Here is a 19,821-nt window from a genome sequence, read left to right on the forward strand (position 1 = left end):
TGACCTAGAAACTTACTTCTCTCTCCCTGTGCATTTTTATGCTGATTTTTTCATTTAACAAGTATATTTGAGGGACCCTCAGCATGTTCAGCATTTTTTCAGCTGTCCATTTTGCTTTTCCAATTTTTCTGTTTAACTTATTACTATTGTGCTAAATCATACTGTTTCTGCTATTTCATAAGATTTGTGCTTAATATAGTATTTCTGCTTTTAATAGGATTTGTGCTTAATATAGTATTTCTGCTTTTTATAGAATTTGTGCTTAATATAGTATTTCTGCTTTTTATATGATTTGTGCTTAATATGGTATTTCTGCTAAATTATAGTATTTCTGCTTTTTATAGTATTTGTGCTAAAACATAGTATTTCTACTAAATGTAGTATTTATGCTTAATCATACTATTTCTGCTTTTTATAGGATTTGTGCTTAATATAGTATTTCTGCTAAATTATAGTATTTCTGCTTTTTATAGGATTTGTGCTAAAACATAGTATTTCTACTAAATGTAGTATTTATGCTTAATCATAGTATTTCTATATATTTCTGCCTGGTCCCCAGGCAGCCAATCCTCTGTGAGGACTTAGACATTCAAATTTTCAAATCAGGTCCTGCACGGTTTCCCAGCCAATCATATATGTGTCCTGAGGCATTCAAATTTGCATATTGGGGACTTCATGGCTTCTAAGCCAGCCAATCATATCTGAGGGCTGAGGAATTCAAATCCACAAATCAGGGCCTGCACAGCTTCCCAGCCAGCCAATCATGTATGTGGGCTCCAGGTATTCAAATTTGCATATTGGGGAATTCGTGGCTTCTAAGTCAACAAGTCATCCGTGTCATATATCTCTAAAAATTCATATTTTAATGATAAATTGTCAACACTTGAAGATTCCCCCATCTCTTCTGAACAAAACGGTGTAAGAATGACCGTTCTAGTTAGGAAATTATGGTCATTTGTTTGAGGGGAGTCGTCATTATGAGAAATAGACTGCAATGATCCTGTGTCTCTCTGTGCTGCGTGTGTAAAAAGGATGCACCTGTTTTGGAGGGAAAGAGTGCACAGGCTCTCTGATTGGTGGATTCAAATTCAGCAGCTCCCAGGCTGACCTAGAAACTCACTTTTCTCTCCCTGTGTGTGTGTGTGTGTGTGTGTGTGTGTGTGTGTGTGTGTGTGTGACAGAGAGAAAGGCTTTTAATGGGATGATCTCATTCTAAGATTCAAATTCAATATATTTAGACTGGTTGACTGAATTGGATCTTGTGTGTGTGTCTCTCTGTGCATGTGTGTTTTCTTATGTGTACATATTTGTGATTGTGTGGCTGTCATAGATTTTTTTGCTGATTTTTTTCATTTAACAAGTATAGTTGAGGGACCTTCAGCATGTTCATCATTTTTTCAGCTGTCCATTTTTGCTTTTCCAATTTTTCTGTTTAAGTTATTACTATTGTGCTAAATCATACTATTTCTGCTATTTTATAAGATTTGTGCCAAATACCGTATTTCTGCCAAATATAGTATTTCTGATTAATTATAGTTTTTTCTACCAAATCATAGTACAGTATTTCTGCTTTTTATAGGGTTTGTGCTTAATATAGTATTTCTGCTAAATTATAGTATTTCTGCTTTTTATAGTATTTGTGCTAAATTATAGTATTTCTGCCAAATTATAATATTTGTGCTAAAACATAGTCTTAATTTAAAATTACAATATTCATAGTTCATCACAGTGTCTCTGGTAAATCACAATATTTCTGCTCTGTTGTACTATTTTTCTAAATCATAGTGTTTCTGTAATGTTTAAGTATTTTTGGCTAAATATATTCTTTCTGTTATCTTATACTATTTCTCCTAAATTCTTGTATTTTTGAGAAGTTATCATGTTTCTGGTAAGTTACAATATTTCTGCTAAATTCTGCTATGCTATTGTATTTCTGCCAAGTATTATGTTTCCTCTAAGATATTGCAGTTCTGCTAAGTTATTCCATTTTAGCAAACTTCTTTTGCTTCTGCAAAGTTTTTACAATTTCTGCAACTTTTCAGCTTTTTCAGCTAGTTTTTGCATACAGCTTCAGCTTTAAGCATCCACACTGCATTTTCGCAGGAAATGCAAATTTTTCTAGTTAATTTTGTTTTTATCAATATTTATTCCCATCGTGAGAGTATGAATATTTATACTTTTAATCCCGTTTTTAACACTGGGTTACACATGCAGCTCCTGTACACAGGGCTTGAAGCAAATAATAAAACAAAGCAAAAACCAAACAAACAAACAAACAAAAAAAACTTTCCACCTTAGTTAAGTAACTACATCAAATCAAAAGAATCAAGAGGGTTTTTTTTCTTTTGCTATTTCATTCTTGATTTATATATTTTTCTAATACTCTATTTTTAAACATGTTTTTAAACAAGGAAAATGAACTACACCTTTTTAAATCACTGTCATAACTATTCCACAGGTTAACTCCTCTAACAGAAACACATCTCTGCTTTATATTTGTCCTTATCTTGTTTTTTTTTTAAAGAAATCTGTTCCCCTTAAGTCATATTGACTCTCTCTGACTTTGAACAGCTTCTGAGTACTGGGGCAAAGCAAGTTATTTTGTGCTTTATACATTATCTGTGTCATTTTATATTCAACTAAATCATAAAATTTCAGGGTATTCAGATTAATAAACAAAATGTTAGTTGGTTCTATATAGTTTGATTGGTTTATAATTCTTATAGCTCTTTTTTGTAACTTGAAAATAGGAAGAGTGTTCGTTTTATATGCATTACCCCATATCTCCAGACAGTAAGTCATATATGGAAGCAACAGAGTACAATAAAGTGTGTATAATGATTTTTTGTTCAGGACATGCTTTGTTTTATAGAGAATAGCGATGGTTTTTGACATTTTTGTTTTCACATGGTTTATATGAGACTTCCAACTCAGCTTATCATCAATTATCACTCCAAGAAATTTATTTTTGTACACTCTTTCAATTTCAATTCCATTAACCCTTATTTTAGATAGATTTTTCATTTGTCTAGTGCCAAAAATAATCAATTTTGTTTTCTTTATATTTAATGATAACTTATTTACATCAAACCAGTTTTTTAATATATTTAACTCCTTTTCCGCTGTAGTCAGAAGCTGTTCTAGGTTTTTACCTGAGCAGTACAGAGTGGTATCATCAGCAAACAATACACATTTTAACAGTTTGGAAATGCTACATATGTCATTTATATATAATATAAATAATTTAGGGCCCAGCACATATATAGCTCTTAAGATACAATATATATAATAAAAACTACAGCCAAACAAAAACTGGGTCCCAGTTATGGTGTGATGTCTCAAGTGGGCATTAGAGTATGTCCCTTAGACATATTTTATACAGTACAGTACAGTATAAACATACAGTTTCATATATTCTGATGTGTCTATTTTAAAGATTTTGCCCAATATTGAGAAGAACTTTTTGAATTCAGGTCCAAAACATAACTGCAATAATAAAAATAACCAGTCCAGCAGGTGTAAATAGAGACTAAATATTTTAGACAATAAAAATCCCACTGAGTGCTGATGAAAACTTAACATCTGTAAAATGACTTCTGCCGCTTCTTTAATGAGATTGACTTGACTGAACTTACCTTCCTGAGCACTGAGCTTAGGAAGAAGTCCTGCAAACACGACACCCAGAAGGGTACACAACGGTAACAACTGATGCTTTTTCATCTTCAGGAAAAACTTTCTTTTCTTTTTTTTTTGTTTTTTTTTAATGAAAGAAAGAGAGGGAGAGAAAGAAAACCAAAGGGGAGAAGAGACAGTGAGAAGGGGGGGAAGAAAGAAAAAAAAACAAACAAACAAAAAAACAAAACTCCTGGGTCACCTGTATGGAGAAAAAAAACAGAAGAGAAAGCAAACAACAAAGAGCAACATAATAAAAAAAAAAAAGCACCATCACAATAAACTAGCTAGCAGTAGATATCAGTAGATACTAAATAATAAACGATATTGTGCAGCACGCAAGATAGACAGCGCACAATGTGCTTTGAGGCAGCAGCCAAGAAAGCTGTAGTCCTCGTCTGTGAATACCCATGTGTACACCTGTGTGCATACCTGTGTGGATCAGCATGCTTGCATTCCAAAGGTTTCTCCATGTAATGATCTGCTAGGGAGTGTGGGGAGCCACAGCCCCGTACTCCAGGGTATGAAGCAGGTATGGAGGAGATCAAAACTCCTGACATCCAGAGGCCCCCAGAACACAAGAGACCAAGGAAGACCAACAGAGGGGCAGCCGCGCCACTGTCCCAGTAAGAGCTAAGGAGAGTCCCAGAAAAAACTTAAAAGACACCTGTGGAAAAAAAAAAAGTCAACTTTGTTTTCATAGTAAAAGCAGGCTGAAAAGCAGTTACGCAAGATTAGGGGTGTGGCCTCTTTGATTGATAGCTAGCATTTTGCTAGGCTTCAACTCAGCTAACTGGCCTGTTTGTGCTGTTATTTGAGCATTTGTTATGCAATTATCTGACCAATAATGTGTCTGCTTTGCGGCGAATTATACAAGACTGTGCTATTCAAGAAGACTGTGCTACAGTTTTGGTGATTGTATTTTCCAACAGTTATTAGTTTGTTAGCTAGAACTAATTGCCAGATAGTTCCCGTGAGCTATCCCGTTTCTTCCACTATCTCAGCAGCCGCTTTGCGGCTAGATTTCTAACCCACCGTTGGATTTGCTCCGTCGGCCTTCAAACCTACTCTGCTCGTCCAGTGGCTTACCACTCTGCCCGATTTTGGATAACACCGCCTGGCCGCGGTGTTCAACATAACAATCTTTGCTCCTTGCGACGGGCTACTACTAAGGTCCTGGCCCCCCGGATTCGGTTGGCCTTATTTAATGTTAGGTCTCTTTCAAATAAGGCCTTCCTCCTAAATGACTTTTTTCTCACCTCGGGACTGGATGTCCTATTTCTAACGGAGACCTGGACTTCTCCGGGTGAGTTCATCCCCTTCTCTGAACTTCTACCTCCTGACTGTGCCTTCTTTAGCTCACCTAGGCTAACTGGTAGAGGTGGTGGCTTAGCCTCGGTTTTCAAAAATAAACATGATGCACGGCTGCTATCCTCTCCAACCTATTCCAGCTTTGAAGTTCAGCTATTGGAACTGACTGGCTCTCGGACCACTTTGTGTGTCGTGGTTTATCGTCCGCCTAAATATCATAAGATGTTTATCTCTGAATTTGCTGATTTTTTGGGATCCGTTCTTTTTAAATATGATTCTGTTATTATTTCTGGAGACTTTAACATTCATGTCTGCTGTTTGGATAACCAATTGGCTAAAGATTTTCTTGTGCTGACTGATTCTTTTAATCTTATTCAGTGGGTGAATGAGCCTACCCATGTTCAAGGCCACACCCTTGATTTGGTTTTTTCATTCAATGTGGACATTTGCATTAAGGAAATTAGGAATACTGGTCTCTCTGATCATTCCCCGGTCATCTTTGATGTAGACCTGGGTGATACTGGACAATACCTAAACTCTCCTCTTTATCCTACGCGTACTATTAATGCCAATACTGTGGTCAACTTTACTACGTCTTTTGTTAACTCCCCATTTAGTATGCAGGATTGCTCTACCCCACACACACTTGAGAACTCTACAAATACTCTTTTAACCACCTGTTCCTCGATTCTTAACATTGTTGCACCCATCAAGATGAAACGCCCTAGAACTTACTCACAATGCTGGTTAAATGATTCTGTTCGTGCTCTACGACGTATATGTCGGCGTGATGAGAGGAAGTGGAGGAGTGATAGACTTCAGTCTTCTTATGATATTTTACGTATTAGCCACTCGAAGTTCCAAACTGCTGCCAGAACGGCTAAAGCGGCTTTTCTTTCTAAAATTATTACCACTAATGGTGATAATCCACGAATTCTATTTAAAATCTTTAACTCTGTGGTGAACCCCCGTCCCTCTTTGCCACTGCTGTCTTCCCCGGGTCTCTGTGGAAAATTCTCTAACTATTTTTTAGATAAAGTTTTATCCCTTAGATCTACTCTCCCTCTGGTGATGGATTGTATGTCTACTCCTGAATGTTCGGCCACTTTTTATCAATTTGAACCCGTTTCCCTCTCCACTCTGAAGCGTCTAATTGATAAATTGAACAATACTAACTGTGTACATGATGCTCTCCCATCCCGTATTGTTAAGGATTGTTTCAGTGTAATTGGACCTTGTTTATTGTCCATATTGAACTTCTCCTTGCTCTCTGGCTATGTACCTTCAGCTCTCAAGCATGCCATAATCCAACCTGTTCTAAAAAAAAAGGAACCTTGAGCTTAGTGATTTTGCCAATTTTAGGCCAATTTCTAAGCTTCCCTTTCTGGCTAAAATACTTGAGAAGGTGGTTCTGCTCCAATTGCAGACCTACCTTGATGAGAATAATATAAATGATAAATTTCAATCGGCCTTTAAACAACATCATAGCACAGAATCAGCATTGCTTCGTGTTTTCAATGATCTCCTACTAATGGCTGACAACGGACGCCCCTCAGTCTTAGTGCTTTTGGATCTATCATCGGCATTTGACATGGTTGACCATAATATCCTATTAGCGAGACTAGAGCACACTGTAGGCATCAAGGGCGCTGCCCTGGATTGGTTTAAATCCTATCTTTCCAATCGGCTCTCTACGGTACATCTGGCTACATTCTCTTCTTCGGCTGTTCCTGTTTGCTGTGGTGTCCCCCAGGGATCTGTGCTGGGCCCTACCCTTTTCTCTTTATACATGCTTCCTTTAAGTGCCATCTTCGAGAAATATCATATTGCTTATCACTATTATGCTGATGATATCCAGCTCTATTTTGAGCTAAACGACGATCTTGCTCTGTCTCTGAATAGCCTCCGAGAATGCATGTCTGAGGTCAAGAAGTGGCTGTTGGCGAATACTCTTATCCTTAATGATAAGAAAACCGAGATTATGATTTTTGGTAGTAATGCCCTTCGTGCCGAACTCCAGGATGCCTTTGGTTTTCTTAGTAGTTCTCTTTCTGATACTGTCAGGAATCTGGGTGTCTTATTTGACAGCTCTTTTTCACTTGACAAACAAGTGTCTGCTGTTGTCAGATCTAGCTTTTAGCAGCTTCGCCTTATCTCTAAGGCTAGGCGTTATATCCCGTATAAAGAGCTAGAAAAGCTCATCCATGCCTTTGTAACGTCGAGGCTAGACTATTGTAATTCACTCTATTGTGGTCTCCACTCTTCCCTTTTACATAGATTACAGACAGTTCAGAATGCTGCAGCTCGCATTTTAACTAAAACCAGCAAGTTTGCCCACATTACTCCTGTCCTTGCCGATCTGCACTGGCTGCCTGTCAAATATCGTATTCAATTTAAAATTTTGTTGTTTACTTTTAAAATTACTAACAACACTGCACCCAGCTACCTTAAGGACCTTTTAAACCCTTATGCTCCTTCTAGGGTTTTAAGGTCATCGTCACAGTTACTGCTGGCTCAGCCCAGATCTCGACTTAAGACTAGAGGTGATCGATCGTTTGCTCTTATCGCACCTGTGCTGTGGAACAATCTCCCGATTGGCATCCGGGCATCTGATTCTATTCATTCTTTTAAATCACAGCTTAAAACATATCTTTTTAAACTTGCTTTCTCCACCTTTTAATTGCTGGTTTGTTTGTTTGTTTGGTTGCTGTGACCTATTGACCTTTTGTCTTAATTCCCTCCTATCTTTCTATTGGTGTCTTTTATTATGGTGGTACAGCTTTTATCTTGCTATTACCCATGTGCTGTAGTCATTCTTATTGGTGGCTTTTATCTGTGAACATACCCGTCATTTTTATTTGTCCGTTATTAATGTTTGAACCTTTTTATTGTTTTATGTAAAGCACTTTGGTATGCCCAAGGCTTTTAAATGTGCTCTATAAATAAAGATTGTTGTTGTTGTTGTTGTTGTATCTATATCCATGCAATTACTAAAAATTTGTTTAGCAGCAGATTCCCCATTTGATCTCATGGAAAAAATGGTCTTCCTAGAATACAAAGTTATCTTGTTATATCTCACTGGTAGTGAAATCATGTGTCACAGAGCTTGTGACTTCACTTGTTTGAACAATAATTATTTTTTCCTAAGTTTACTTCCAAACATAACTGGTTTTATAGGTTTTATAGGATGTTTAGGAATGCTACACTAGTTTAACATGTTTAACATGTCAGATAAATTACATTTCTGGAATTTTATACCATACATTACCGTAATTGTCGGGCTATAAGCCGCTACTTTTTGCACAAGCTTTGAACCCTGCGGCTTTTAGTCAGGTGCGGCTTTTCTATGGATTGTCCATGAGCGGATTTGTTTTGTTTGTTCCGCTGTTGTACGGCACTACGTTGCCTGGCGGAAGGATCGGGGTTCAAGAGTGGTATGTTGGTCACGTGTCCATCCGCCAGGCAACGTAGTGCCGTATGAAGTAGCGCGAAAAACAAACTTCAAAGTAGCGCTACGCGTTCAGCTCGAGGCGTGGATGATGAGCGGCGATAAACTTGCAAAAAGCAAGTTATGCCCAAAAAGCAAGTTATGCCCAACTCCACCATTGGATTCTGACAGCGTGGAAAAGTGTGAAAACATCCACGATTACCAACGGATTTCGAAGGGCTGGACTGCTGCATGATGGAGAGGAGGACACCGCCACGGCCCTTCTGAGGGTGTTCGACTCCGACACTGACAACGAGGATTTGTTTGGTTGGTTTTGAAAGTGACAACGAAGGAGAGAAGCGGAGAGTGGATGACGAAGCCATCCTGAGCCTGTTCGTTTCAGACACTGGAGAAGAGGACTTTGGTGGTTTTATTGCGCAGGAAGATGATGGTGAATGACTGACTTTTCTTCTTGTTAAAGCCGTGTCACTGCACCTGAGCCTAAAAGGTAGTGCGAATCTATTTTTCTGGTGTGCTGTAGGTTATTGCTATGTACTAGATTTGTTACTCATTCATGAAGCACAGTACATGTTTTGTACTTGTAATTACCGGCACTTGTACATATACCTAAAAAGTTATGCAAATATGTACCTAGAGCTGGGCGATAGAACGATAACGATATGTATCGCGATATAACTTTTACTCGATAGAGAAATTAAGCTATCGCGATAGACCTCGCCGCTCTTGTCCTCTTAAAAAAAAAAAAAAAGGTCAGCCAATCCAAATTAAGTAGCGCAGAGCCGAACCAATCACAGCCGCAGCGTCACGTCACGTGACTTGTTACGTACAGCACAAGTGCCAAGCTGCACGTGTGTTTGTTTGGGAAGCGGCCAGCGGGTAATGGAGCCAGCGCGTAATGGAGGAAATGAGTGTGCCGACTAGAAAAATCAACCGAGCGTGACCGAAGAAAAACCAGATGATGGTTCCAATGCCGGAGAGATTGTCGAACGGAAGAGCCATAGAAGTTCCGTAGTGTGAAGGTATTTCGGCTATTTCAAGTCTGACAAAAACAGAGTAGCTGCACTGTAAATTGTGCCGAAAGCAAGTCTGGAAATACAATAAACTGGTGCATGCGTCACACTGTGCGCCACGTTATTGTTTCGGTGAAATGAATTTCTACAATACTGTTACTGTTAATGCTACCCTCTGCAGTGTTTAAATGCTTACATATACACACAGTTACTGTCCGTCCACACATACGACTCGGTTCTGCTTCTATGCCGCAGCTTTGTTTACTTTGTCCCACCGAGGCTTCTAGACTTCTGATTGGCCAACATTTCTGCACGGTTAGGAATCTAGCTCCACCTGCTGCTTTGGCATGTTCATAGCAGCGTTTTCCTTCATTTCTGCCTTTATGTGTGGACGGGATTATTTTTTAAAACGAAAACGGAAAATCTCCGTTTTCAAAAACACCCGTGTACGTGTGGACGTAGCCTCAGTCTCTGACTGGAAGCGCTAATTCATCATTCAGCTTTTGTCAGACTAAAGTAACTGTTAAAACTGTTTGAAAAGCTAAGCTATACAACAAGGAGAAGAAATTGAGAATTTCCTTTTAGTTCTCAGTTTATTTGATATTGACAAAAGTTAGTCAGTTTTGTCTGTTCTTCTGTAAAACAAACTAAGATTTATTTTTAGAATTAATATTTTGTTTCTAAGTGGAATTGGCAATTTAGTAGTCTGTTTCGTTTGTTCTATTTTAAAACTTAAACGCTTTAGCGGCTGCCTTTTGTGTAGTTTGCAATATTTGCCTTTATTTATCTGAAAAAGTCTCATGTTCCTGAAGTACATCTACCCTGTTGAACTTATTATGGGAAATAAATATTTAAATAAAATCAAGCTGCTGATTATTTCACATTTTACTTGTGAGCAACGGCACATTTAAATCTTACAAATATAGTTATTTGGCTTATATCGTGATAGATATCGTTATCACCTGAAATGAAAAAAACATATCGTGATATGAAAAAATCTCATATCGCCCAGCTCTATGGCACATTAGTATATGTGAGGGGGCAAACTCCTCAAAATGGGTGGTGACCATGGTGGCCATTTAGAAGTTGGCCATCTTGGATACAACTTTTGTTTTTTTCAATAGGAAGAGGGCCATGTGACACATCAAACGTATTGGTAATGTCAAAAGAAAAACAATGGTGTGCTTGGTTTCACCATAACTTTATTCTTTTATGAGTTATTTAAAAGTTTCTGACCACTTATAAAATGTGTTCAATGTGCTGCCCATTGTGTTGGATTGTCAATGCAACCCTCTTCTCCCACTCTTCACACACTGATAGCTTTTATTACTGGATGGCAAAACGTAGAGCTGGGCGATATGGACCAAAATTCATATCTCGATATTTTTTAGCTGGATGGCGATATAAGATATATATCTCGATATTTTTTTAATCCCATAAAGTAAGAACAAAAAGAGAGTTCTTGGTCAAAGGTACTTGTCCCAGATGTCACACATAAGATACAACTGTAGATGTACACGAAAAAATTGTCAAAAATAAATTGTCAGCATTTATTAAATAATAATGCTCCATTTTTTTTCTTTTCATACATAACAAAAAGCTAAAAATTGTAAACTAAATGTAAAATGTAAACTAAAAAGATGCAGATCTAAAATAACAAAGGCATCTTGCTCTTTAAAAAGTGCTTACACTGAATTAAAGTTTTCTAAAGTGCTTCTTTGTGTGTATTGCTGAACAATCATCTGGTACTTTGTGCAAAAAACCAAACATGTAAACAGATTGAATGAAATTAACAAAATTACATTCTTTGGTCAGTGGGTCTTTGTGCAAATCTCCAATGACAATAACAATATAGAAAGAACACAAACAAGCAAGGCCAACAACTGTACAGCTTACAGATTTTGTGCCAGGAAAACTAATCTGTCAACATTATCAGGCTTCAACGATGCCCTGTGGCAGGTTACAATGTTTCCACTGCAACTAAAAATCCTTTCAGAAGGGGAGCTGGTAGCTGGCGCACAAAGATATTTCTTGGCCAGGAGGCTCAGTGCTGGAAAGGCAACTTCATGTTCCTTCCACCATTTGAGAGGGTCAGCATCACTCTCTACACAAACTGACAACAGGTAGCTAGAAAATTCATTTTCGATTGCTTCCCTTTTTGTGAAACCAGTGTTGGTGGCTGTGCTGTGCTGGAAGAAGCTTGCCAGTGATCTCTTTTTTTTTAGCTGTGTGTCCTACTGCTGCTTCTTCTTGGTCTGCAGACTCAGGCACGGCTGGATCAGTCAGCTCAGACAAACACGTACCCTGATAGCTGAGCAGAGACTCTGCCTCCAAGATGAGTTTATGTTTTAGTGCATTAATCTTCTCACTAGGGATGTATTTCGCCCTGAACCGTGGATCCACAAAAGAAGCCATGTCCAACAGGTCACTGGTGGATGGATCTGCATATTTATTGTTGAGGTAATCCACAATGCGGGTCTTGATGGATTTACACAGCTCACTATCCTCCTCTCCAGGTGCCAGGAGACTAGTGTTAAACAGGTGTAGCACAGGTCTGACATAGGACAGGGTCACATACTTCTCTCCTGAAAGTGCATCAGTGAAGTCCTGACAGGGTTTGAGAGCTTTCTGAACTGCTTCCAGGACCTCTATGTCCTGCCAAGTAGGGACTAGAGGTCTGGTTTTCATGTCGACAGAGAGGACTTTAGAAAGTGCTCTTTCCTGCTCCAGAACTCTCTCTATCATGAGAAGCCTTGATCCCCAGCGAGTTGTTGCCTCTGTGAGTAGCTGGTGACTTGGAAGACCCAGCTGTATTTGCACTTCAGCCAGCTCTCTTCTCTTCCTCCAGCTGTAGGAGAAGCTGCTGACGACTTTCTTACACAGAGAAATAGCCCGGGTAATGCGGGCATCATCCATAGCATGTCCTGTGACACACAAAATACAAACTTTTAAAATCACTTTAATTGTTATGTTAAGATGCAAATCACTCAAAGGCAAATTAACATCCATCTCAGTTGTATAGAATGTGATGCATAAGACTTAACAATATTTGCAAAATGTGTCGTGTATTGTATAACCTAGAAATGGTTCTAGTTAAACTATCTTGGTAAAATCACCAGATCACCAAATGATTAGAACATGTTTTTTTTCGTTTTTTTTACACCTTTTAATCTCACTATGTATTTAAAAATGTATCCCTGTCTTGTCTCAGCTGTGGTCCTCATTTAGTGTCACAACTCAATCTAATACAAAGACAAATACACCCCAATACGTTTATTGGATTTAATAGGGATAGTTTATTTATTTGTTCAACTAACTTTCGATTTCTAAGTGATAGATGTATATGCTGGCTATGACTTATAAAAATATTTGTCTTGTGGTCCATAGGCATGTTTAGCTCTACAAGAGACTCTATACACTTTTCATTTATTAGCGTTTTTTTTTCCAAATCAAAAAATTCAGTATTGCACTTACCAATGGCCAGATGAAGCCTGTGACCAAAACACTGGATCCTCGACCACTTGTTCAGTTGAACCGCCTTGACAATATTAGCCCCATTGTCAGTTGTTATAGCAACCAGTCCCGTCGGGTTGAGCTTCCAGGTTTTGAGCACATCCTGCAGGGCTTCAGCTATATGCTCTCCGGTGTGGTCTTGAGGAAAGTAGCTGGTCTGGAGACAGGCAGTTTTCAGTTTCCAGTCTTCCATGAAATGTATAGTCACACTCATATATGGCTCGCATGTCCTGCTGGACCACATGTCGGTTGTCAGTGCGAAGTGAGACACTTTGGTGAGCTGGGCAGCGAGACTCTGTCTAACATCAGTATACATTTTTGGCAGTGCTTCTCTGGTGAAGTATTTCCGGCTAGGTAACTGGTATCTTCGGTCAAGAGTTTTTAGCAGCTGTATAAAGCCCTCTTGTTCCACAGTTGAACAAAAAACGCACCACACGGAAGGCAGTGGCGGCGATGTGGAAACAGTTCAGGGGGCAGACCGTGTGCATGGAAACGACAGCGACCCAGGCGAAGGGGCTCCGGAGGCCGGCCAAGAACCTTCATAGGCACAGCGTTCTTGTAAGTTGTCTCAATTTCGACTAGTTTTTCCTCAAACTGTTTCTGTTCCCTCTCAGAGAGATTATTTCCAATGAATACAGTATCTGCAGTTTGCCCAGTCGTTTCAAAAGTCTCTGATCTCATGCAGTTCAAGACAACCACCTGCGCAGACTTAGACTGAATTTTTTTCTCTTCGCATTCTTTTTCAATGAGCTGCTTCAGGTCACATACCTTTTCCATATTTTCAAAGTCATCTATCATCAGCAAAACAGGGACACGTGGCAGCTGCTCCTGATATTTATACATGAGAAGTTTGGTCACCTGACTGGCTACTTCAGCAAAGTCAGCATTGTTGTTCCTGAGGACAGCACAACGAAATGTGTTCCGGAGAGACCACAATAGGTACTTGGCCAAAGTTGTCCCACCACATTTAGGTACATGCCTGAGGTTAAACAACACACAGGCTTTTCTCAGGGAGCATAGATCAGGTATGCTTGTATCCTTGATGTAGTCAAAGTGGTCTCGTTTGATAAACGGCGTGGATCCGGCCTGCTCTGAGAAATAGAAATAACACCACGTTAACTTTCCACCCTTGTAGAAGTTCCGTTCTATCAGAATTTTTTCCTCACATTGGTTCACACAAAGGACATCTAAGGTACTCAGACTTCGCTCCACTTTCTTCTCAAATAGCACTTTGCTTCCCCCACCACATGTTAGGAAACGACTGGATCTGCGATTCTCTGACCAAAGGCTAAGGATAGTGCCATTGACTTCTGCAAAGCTGAGATCATGTATGCATCTACCTGAGATGTCGATTCCACATCGAGCCTCAATTAAGTCTCTCCAGGAGTTGAATGCTTTGTCATTGTCACATATGCAAAGGATCTGATCTGTGCCTCTGAGTTCCTGCCAGAATGTATTGAAAGTCTCCACAAGGGGGTCCATCTTCTCACTTACTTTTGACAAAAGTAAAAAAATGACGAGGAACCTCTTGTTTGGAAGGATACCTTTGCGACACAAGAAGGAAATCACATCTCTGACGGAGGGTCCCTTATCCATTAACCACTGGTCAATTTCTGAGGGCGACTCATGCTCAATGCCTCCATTGCAGAACACCCAGCTGGTGTTTTGAGTTAATTTCAACTTGTTCACAATGTCTTCAACTCCTTCTGTGATTTTATATCGTGCCGGTGAATGAACATTTACTGGGCTCTGCTGGTCAAAATATTGCTCTAATCCCTCTTTAGCTGATTCTGGATCAAAGTCCAACACCGCTGCTGGATTCAGATGTACAAGAAAGTTTAGATAATCTAACTGGCTTGGGTGTGATTTGTTAGTTATTATCACATACCGCTCAACATTTGATTTATCTAAAGACAGAGAGCCACCAGTGATCATGTGACTGAGTCTAGAGCCCTGAGTGCTGTTTTTTATCACACTGAGGTGCTTCTCTTCTGCCTTTTTCCGGCGTTGTGATCGCTGAGCCATACTTTCCAGAAACTGCTCGTACTCTCGCTTGTTTGGTCCCGCAAGAAGATCTCTGCTGCTACCACCATCACGGATAAAGAAACACTTTGATGGTTCTGATTCAGTTTCTTTCATTTTGCCTTTTTTCTTGCCATTTTTTTGGTTTTTTGTGTGGTAGCCGTTTTCTTCACAGATCGTAGTCTCTGGAACAACGTCGACTTCTATGACACATTTGTCAGATGATGTAATGTTCTTGTTGAGAACTTCAACAAATCGTGGATGTCTGACGCATGTCTGAGCAGCTTGTTTATGTTTATGTTCAAAACACCCATTAATGGCAGATTTTAGTTCATTTGCAAAAGCCTCTGTGTCCTCAACAACCACTCCCAACACTTGACCGTGGGTGAACTCCGGTTTGTCTCCTATTCCAAAATGTATGGTGCCGTTGGTGCGGCTGTTCATGCAGGCAGCTGCAAAGCGAATGACCTCAGATGTGAACTTTTCCATTTTAGTTTCTTCTGTTGTCCTGGTGAAAGCTTTGTACTCATGGCAGGGTTCAATCAAATCTGAGGCACCTGATTCTGTAACATCAAGAATCCTGCTCTCAATATATCTTAATGTATCGTGGTATTTATCAAATGGATACGGCTTGCACAGTTTTCCAGGCTGGTTTCTAGAGCCTAATGGCTCTTCTTTTTTAAATTGCACAACTTCATCTCTGGCATGAATGAGAAGCTTAGCTGGTCCTAAAGTGACACCAGTTGCAGTCAAGTCTGTTGGATTTAAAAGAAGAAGACTATGCCCATTGATGTCTTGATTAAACAATATTTCAGCAACTTTGTCATCCACACCATCCAACTCGAGAGCCCATTGTCTCACTTGATGTTTGCTCCAATTCTTGATGTCAGGGGACAGATTCTCCTCTTGAGTCTAAAAGAAAGTTTTTTTTCTTAGTTTAAGTCACTACATAAATAAGTGTGCAGTCACTATAAAGTTTAGCTGATTGTATAATCTGATCTTTACTCCAATCTTGTATGTCTGATGAAAGATCATCCTCATGGCAGTGAAATATAAAGTCCAGTTAACATTCCTAATTTCTAAATTAATTGTTACACAGTTCAATATTTACTGAATATATCTAGTGAAAAACATCAACCCTATGTTTTAATTTATAAAAGCTAATTTCTTAACATTTGTTTTATTAAAGTTGGCAGTTTAATGAAAGCATTTTCCAATTTTTACTTACCTTCATTTCACCTTGATCTGCCATGACAGTACTGCTTCCTTTTTCACAAATGTAGGTTAGTGATGCTACAAAATAATTTAAAGAGAATATTTAGCAATAGAGGAATGGGGGTCGTGGAACGAGGCGAACAGAGAACCGGTCCAACAGAATGTAAAGGTAAGCAACACCTGTTATATCAAAGTGTACATATTGGACAAAGTCTAAATTATCTGTTCGTTAAGTTAAACGATACTCATGCGAAATGCTTCCAGTGTCTGGGCACTAGAGAAAGAGACTTTTGCTAAGAACTACAGGTTGATGTCTGCTGGCCATGAAGTGTAAAACTCACTGTGACTGTTTAAATTAAAAGGACTTTAAGAGTCCTATATGTTGTCCCACAGGCGAGTGAATTATTTTATGTTGTTTAATAGCAGCTGGGTTGAGAAAAAGAAGCTGGTTAGATTGGCATAGTAGATCTCCGCAGCTGTGTGTGTGTGTGGAGTAGAATGTGACAGGCACCATGTCACATTCTAGGAGAGGAGGCGGCAATGGGCTGTGAAGGCGAGAGAGGAAGTGGAGATGGGTGGAAGACAGTCACTAAACAAATGGAGAAGTTAGGAGAGGCAGTCTGTGTGACTGCATGGGGAAAAGTGCCTAAAACAGAGGGTGAAGAGGCAAAAAGGGGAAGTAAAAGAAATGCTGAAAATGTTAAAATTCTGTATCTATATAAGAAATATATTCAGAGCTCTGAAAGATGTCTGAAGGCTTGTGTGGTTGTTTTTATCCGTCTGGTCCCCCTCACATTATCTTGCGACCACTACATGCTAAAAAATATTTTGAATAAAATTTGTATAATATGACTGTGTTTTAAAAGAAAATCCCTGACAGGCTGAATGTTTCTATAGTAAAATTAGGAAATTTATCACTCTATGAAACAATTTAAAAATGCCGCAGAGCTTAGATGTTGATAGTGTTCAGGCCTGCACTACATTAGAGACAGACCTGATTGGAAATCACTGCATGACCTCACAAACACTTCTGAAAAGTGTTGGCAGGTGATACAGCTCTTTGTTGCATTCACACATGCTACCATACAAGGAACAAACAGAAGCAGGATACAGAAACACTGCTTCCTTACTGAAAACTAATCTGTGGTATTACTACTTATCCTCCGGGCTAAAGAGGATGTCAGATCTCATCGAGACAGCAGCCTCAATAGCTTTTTTTTAATTTTTTTAAGCCCTTATAGTCCCACATGTGGGGAATTTTGTAGTCCTCTGCATTTAACCCATTCACTCAGTGAAGCAGTGGGCAGCTACCAATCCAGTGCCTGGTGAGCAATGTGAAGTGACGGTACGTTGCTCAAGGATACCTCAGGGTGGCCGTTCAGTGGATTCGAACCCCCAACTTTCGGATCATGGGGTGAACACTCTACCTACTGAGCTATTGCTGTCTTGATTACATTGAGACAGCAGCCTTGATAATACGTTTAATAACACAGGATTATACATTAATATGCATTGTATAGGTAAGTTCTACACGTGAGAAGGCCCCATTGATGCTGAACCTGTGTACAGGTTTAGGAGCACTGCTGCTGGTGAAGGCAGAGGAAACGGAGGTTCACTGAACTGATCTCAAAATGAGGAGTAATGATGAGTTTTAAAGAAAAGTTTAATTTTCAAGTGCAGCTGGTTTATTGGCAAAAGGCTCTGCTCTTTGGTTCAGGTGCACTACATGGCATTATGTGCATTACATGGTAACATGTTGTAAGTCAGCTGTATGTTGTAGTATGCATTGTTTTTGATTATTTTATTGCAATACAATAATCAATTTTGGAGTCAGATTTGTAACATAATTTAGTATCAGTTAAATAAAAATCTGAATTTATTGCTCTATGCTCAGAGCAATTATTACAACTACAATAACAGTAGTTTTGCTACTAAGCTCAAGTGTTTTTAACATGACCTTCTCTGTTTTCTCTGTATGGAAGAGGATTAGGGCTACTAGAATTTACAAAATTTACAAAAATAAATAAATAAATCCAAATTAACCCTATATTTTTCCCCCAGTGGCTCTAACCCTCTTGTACTTTTGAGTAATAAAAGTGATTTCAGTAGTGTCCTCTATGATGACAGCTAGGGTTAGAATAAAAACAGGAAGTTGCATCAGCATTTAATGTCTTTTCCACAAATCCAGAAGACTTAAGGCAACAGAACAGTATATAATTCAATAACTGCCGACCGACTTTTTTTCTTTTTAGATGTGATACAATTGGTATCAGTGGAGACAGGAAGGTATATTATGTCATGTAATGCAGCGGTCCCCAACCTTTTTTGCGCCACGGACCGGTTTATGCCCGACAATATTTTCATGGACCGGCCTTTAAGGTGTCGCGGATAAATACAACCAAGTAAAACTAGTACCGGTACCGAAAAAAATAAGATTTATTCATAACACACGTGAAAAGACCCAGGAGAACCGAGTTAACGATAAAAACGATGACAAAATAACGCTGAAAACCGATAAAAACCCTGAAAACTATATATTTCAGACCTGAGCCTCAACTCTCGCGGCCCGGTACCAAACGACTCACGGACCGGTACCGGTCCGAGGCTCGGGGGTTGGGGACCGCTGACGTAATGTAGCGTAATGTAAGTAACCTTAGTGTCAGGACAACAAAAACCATAAAGGAGCTGGGACAACTGGTTGCATCCTTACTACGTATTTACTGTTTTCCATTGATTTTTATAACAATAAACGCTCAAAACAAATACTGACGAACACTCACATTTCATCCAGTCCGCTCTTCAGTCCTCTCGGTTTAAAGCTGAGCTCCTCTATCAGTTTAATGTGGCGGTTTTGGAGAGGAGTAAACGAAAGAAGCTCTTGCTGCTTTTTTCTATCAATGACTGCAGAAAAGATGAACCACCTGGCTGCACTTGTTCCGACTGTACAAAAATGGAGTCAAACAAATTTCCCGCCTGTAGGAGTGTCACACTTTTGGAGAGGGATTACGCAGTAGTTACTTGAGCTGACGTGTCAGTGTAACACTGAAACCCGCAAAAAAGACACCGCCCACTTATAATTTCATTGGTTAAAACAGAGGTTCCCAAAGTGTGGGGCGCGCCCACTAGGGTGAGCGCAGAGCCAATGCAGGGGGTCACGCTATAAATTAAAAGAAAGAAAAAGAAAAAGGAATGCTTGGACACTGCTCGTATAATGGACACGTTTTTGACGGGGCTCCTACACAAACGCAAAGCAGAAGATGAAGCATTGCCAAATGTGTTTCCAAACCAACTTCCTTCCAAGTCAAAGATTAGAAAATATGATGAAGCAAATCAAAGGGGTTATCAAACCCCATGCACACACACATTGTATGTGTGCATGTACATATATATTTACATATGTTATATACAAACAAGTGTATAAGATTCTGCCTGTATATGGATGTCTTACAATGGTTTTTATCTTATCTATTTGAATTCTTTTTATTTGATTATATTATCCCTCTGTTCAGCACTTTGACAGACACTTGATGTCTTTTAAATGTGCTATATAAATAAAGCTGACTTGACTTGATTTGCTTAAAAATAAGACCAATTGTATTGCATCTGTATTTTTATATTCTTTCACTGAGA

General features: G+C 39.2%; 1 protein-coding gene across 2 annotated transcripts; it reads right to left on the reverse strand.

Annotated features, from left to right (window-relative positions):
* Nucleotides 1-2,119: 2,119 nt before the first annotated feature.
* Nucleotides 2,120-19,187, reverse strand: LOC308409591 (sterile alpha motif domain-containing protein 9-like). Of its 2 annotated transcripts, XM_080902441.1 has the most exons (4): nucleotides 18,972-19,187; nucleotides 16,205-16,269; nucleotides 12,916-15,888; nucleotides 10,766-12,365 (listed from the first exon to the last, which is right to left on the reverse strand). In XM_080902441.1, the coding sequence occupies exons 1-3, from the start codon at nucleotides 18,976-18,978 to the stop codon at nucleotides 13,336-13,338; spliced, it is 2,625 nt and encodes an 874-aa protein (XP_080758567.1). In that variant the 5' UTR covers nucleotides 18,979-19,187; the 3' UTR covers nucleotides 10,766-12,365; nucleotides 12,916-13,335. The 2 variants fall into 2 exon arrangements, 1 of the variants encoding a protein (XP_080758567.1); XR_013974037.1 differs by lacking the exons at nucleotides 10,766-12,365; nucleotides 12,916-15,888; nucleotides 16,205-16,269 and adding an exon at nucleotides 2,120-4,339.
* Between the last annotated feature and the right edge of the window lie 634 nt (nucleotides 19,188-19,821).

Source organism: Rhamphochromis sp. 'chilingali' (genome assembly GCF_963969265.1).
Source record: "Rhamphochromis sp. 'chilingali' genome assembly, chromosome: 14".
Lineage (NCBI taxonomy): Eukaryota > Metazoa > Chordata > Actinopteri > Cichliformes > Cichlidae > Rhamphochromis > Rhamphochromis sp. 'chilingali'.

Coding starts and splice junctions, on each gene's coding strand:
- LOC308409591 (XM_080902441.1), bottom strand. Junction 15,889..16,204: donor CAGATCAAGGTGAAATGAAG/GTAAGTAAAAAT, acceptor ACTTTCTTTTAG/ACTCAAGAGGAGAATCTGTC.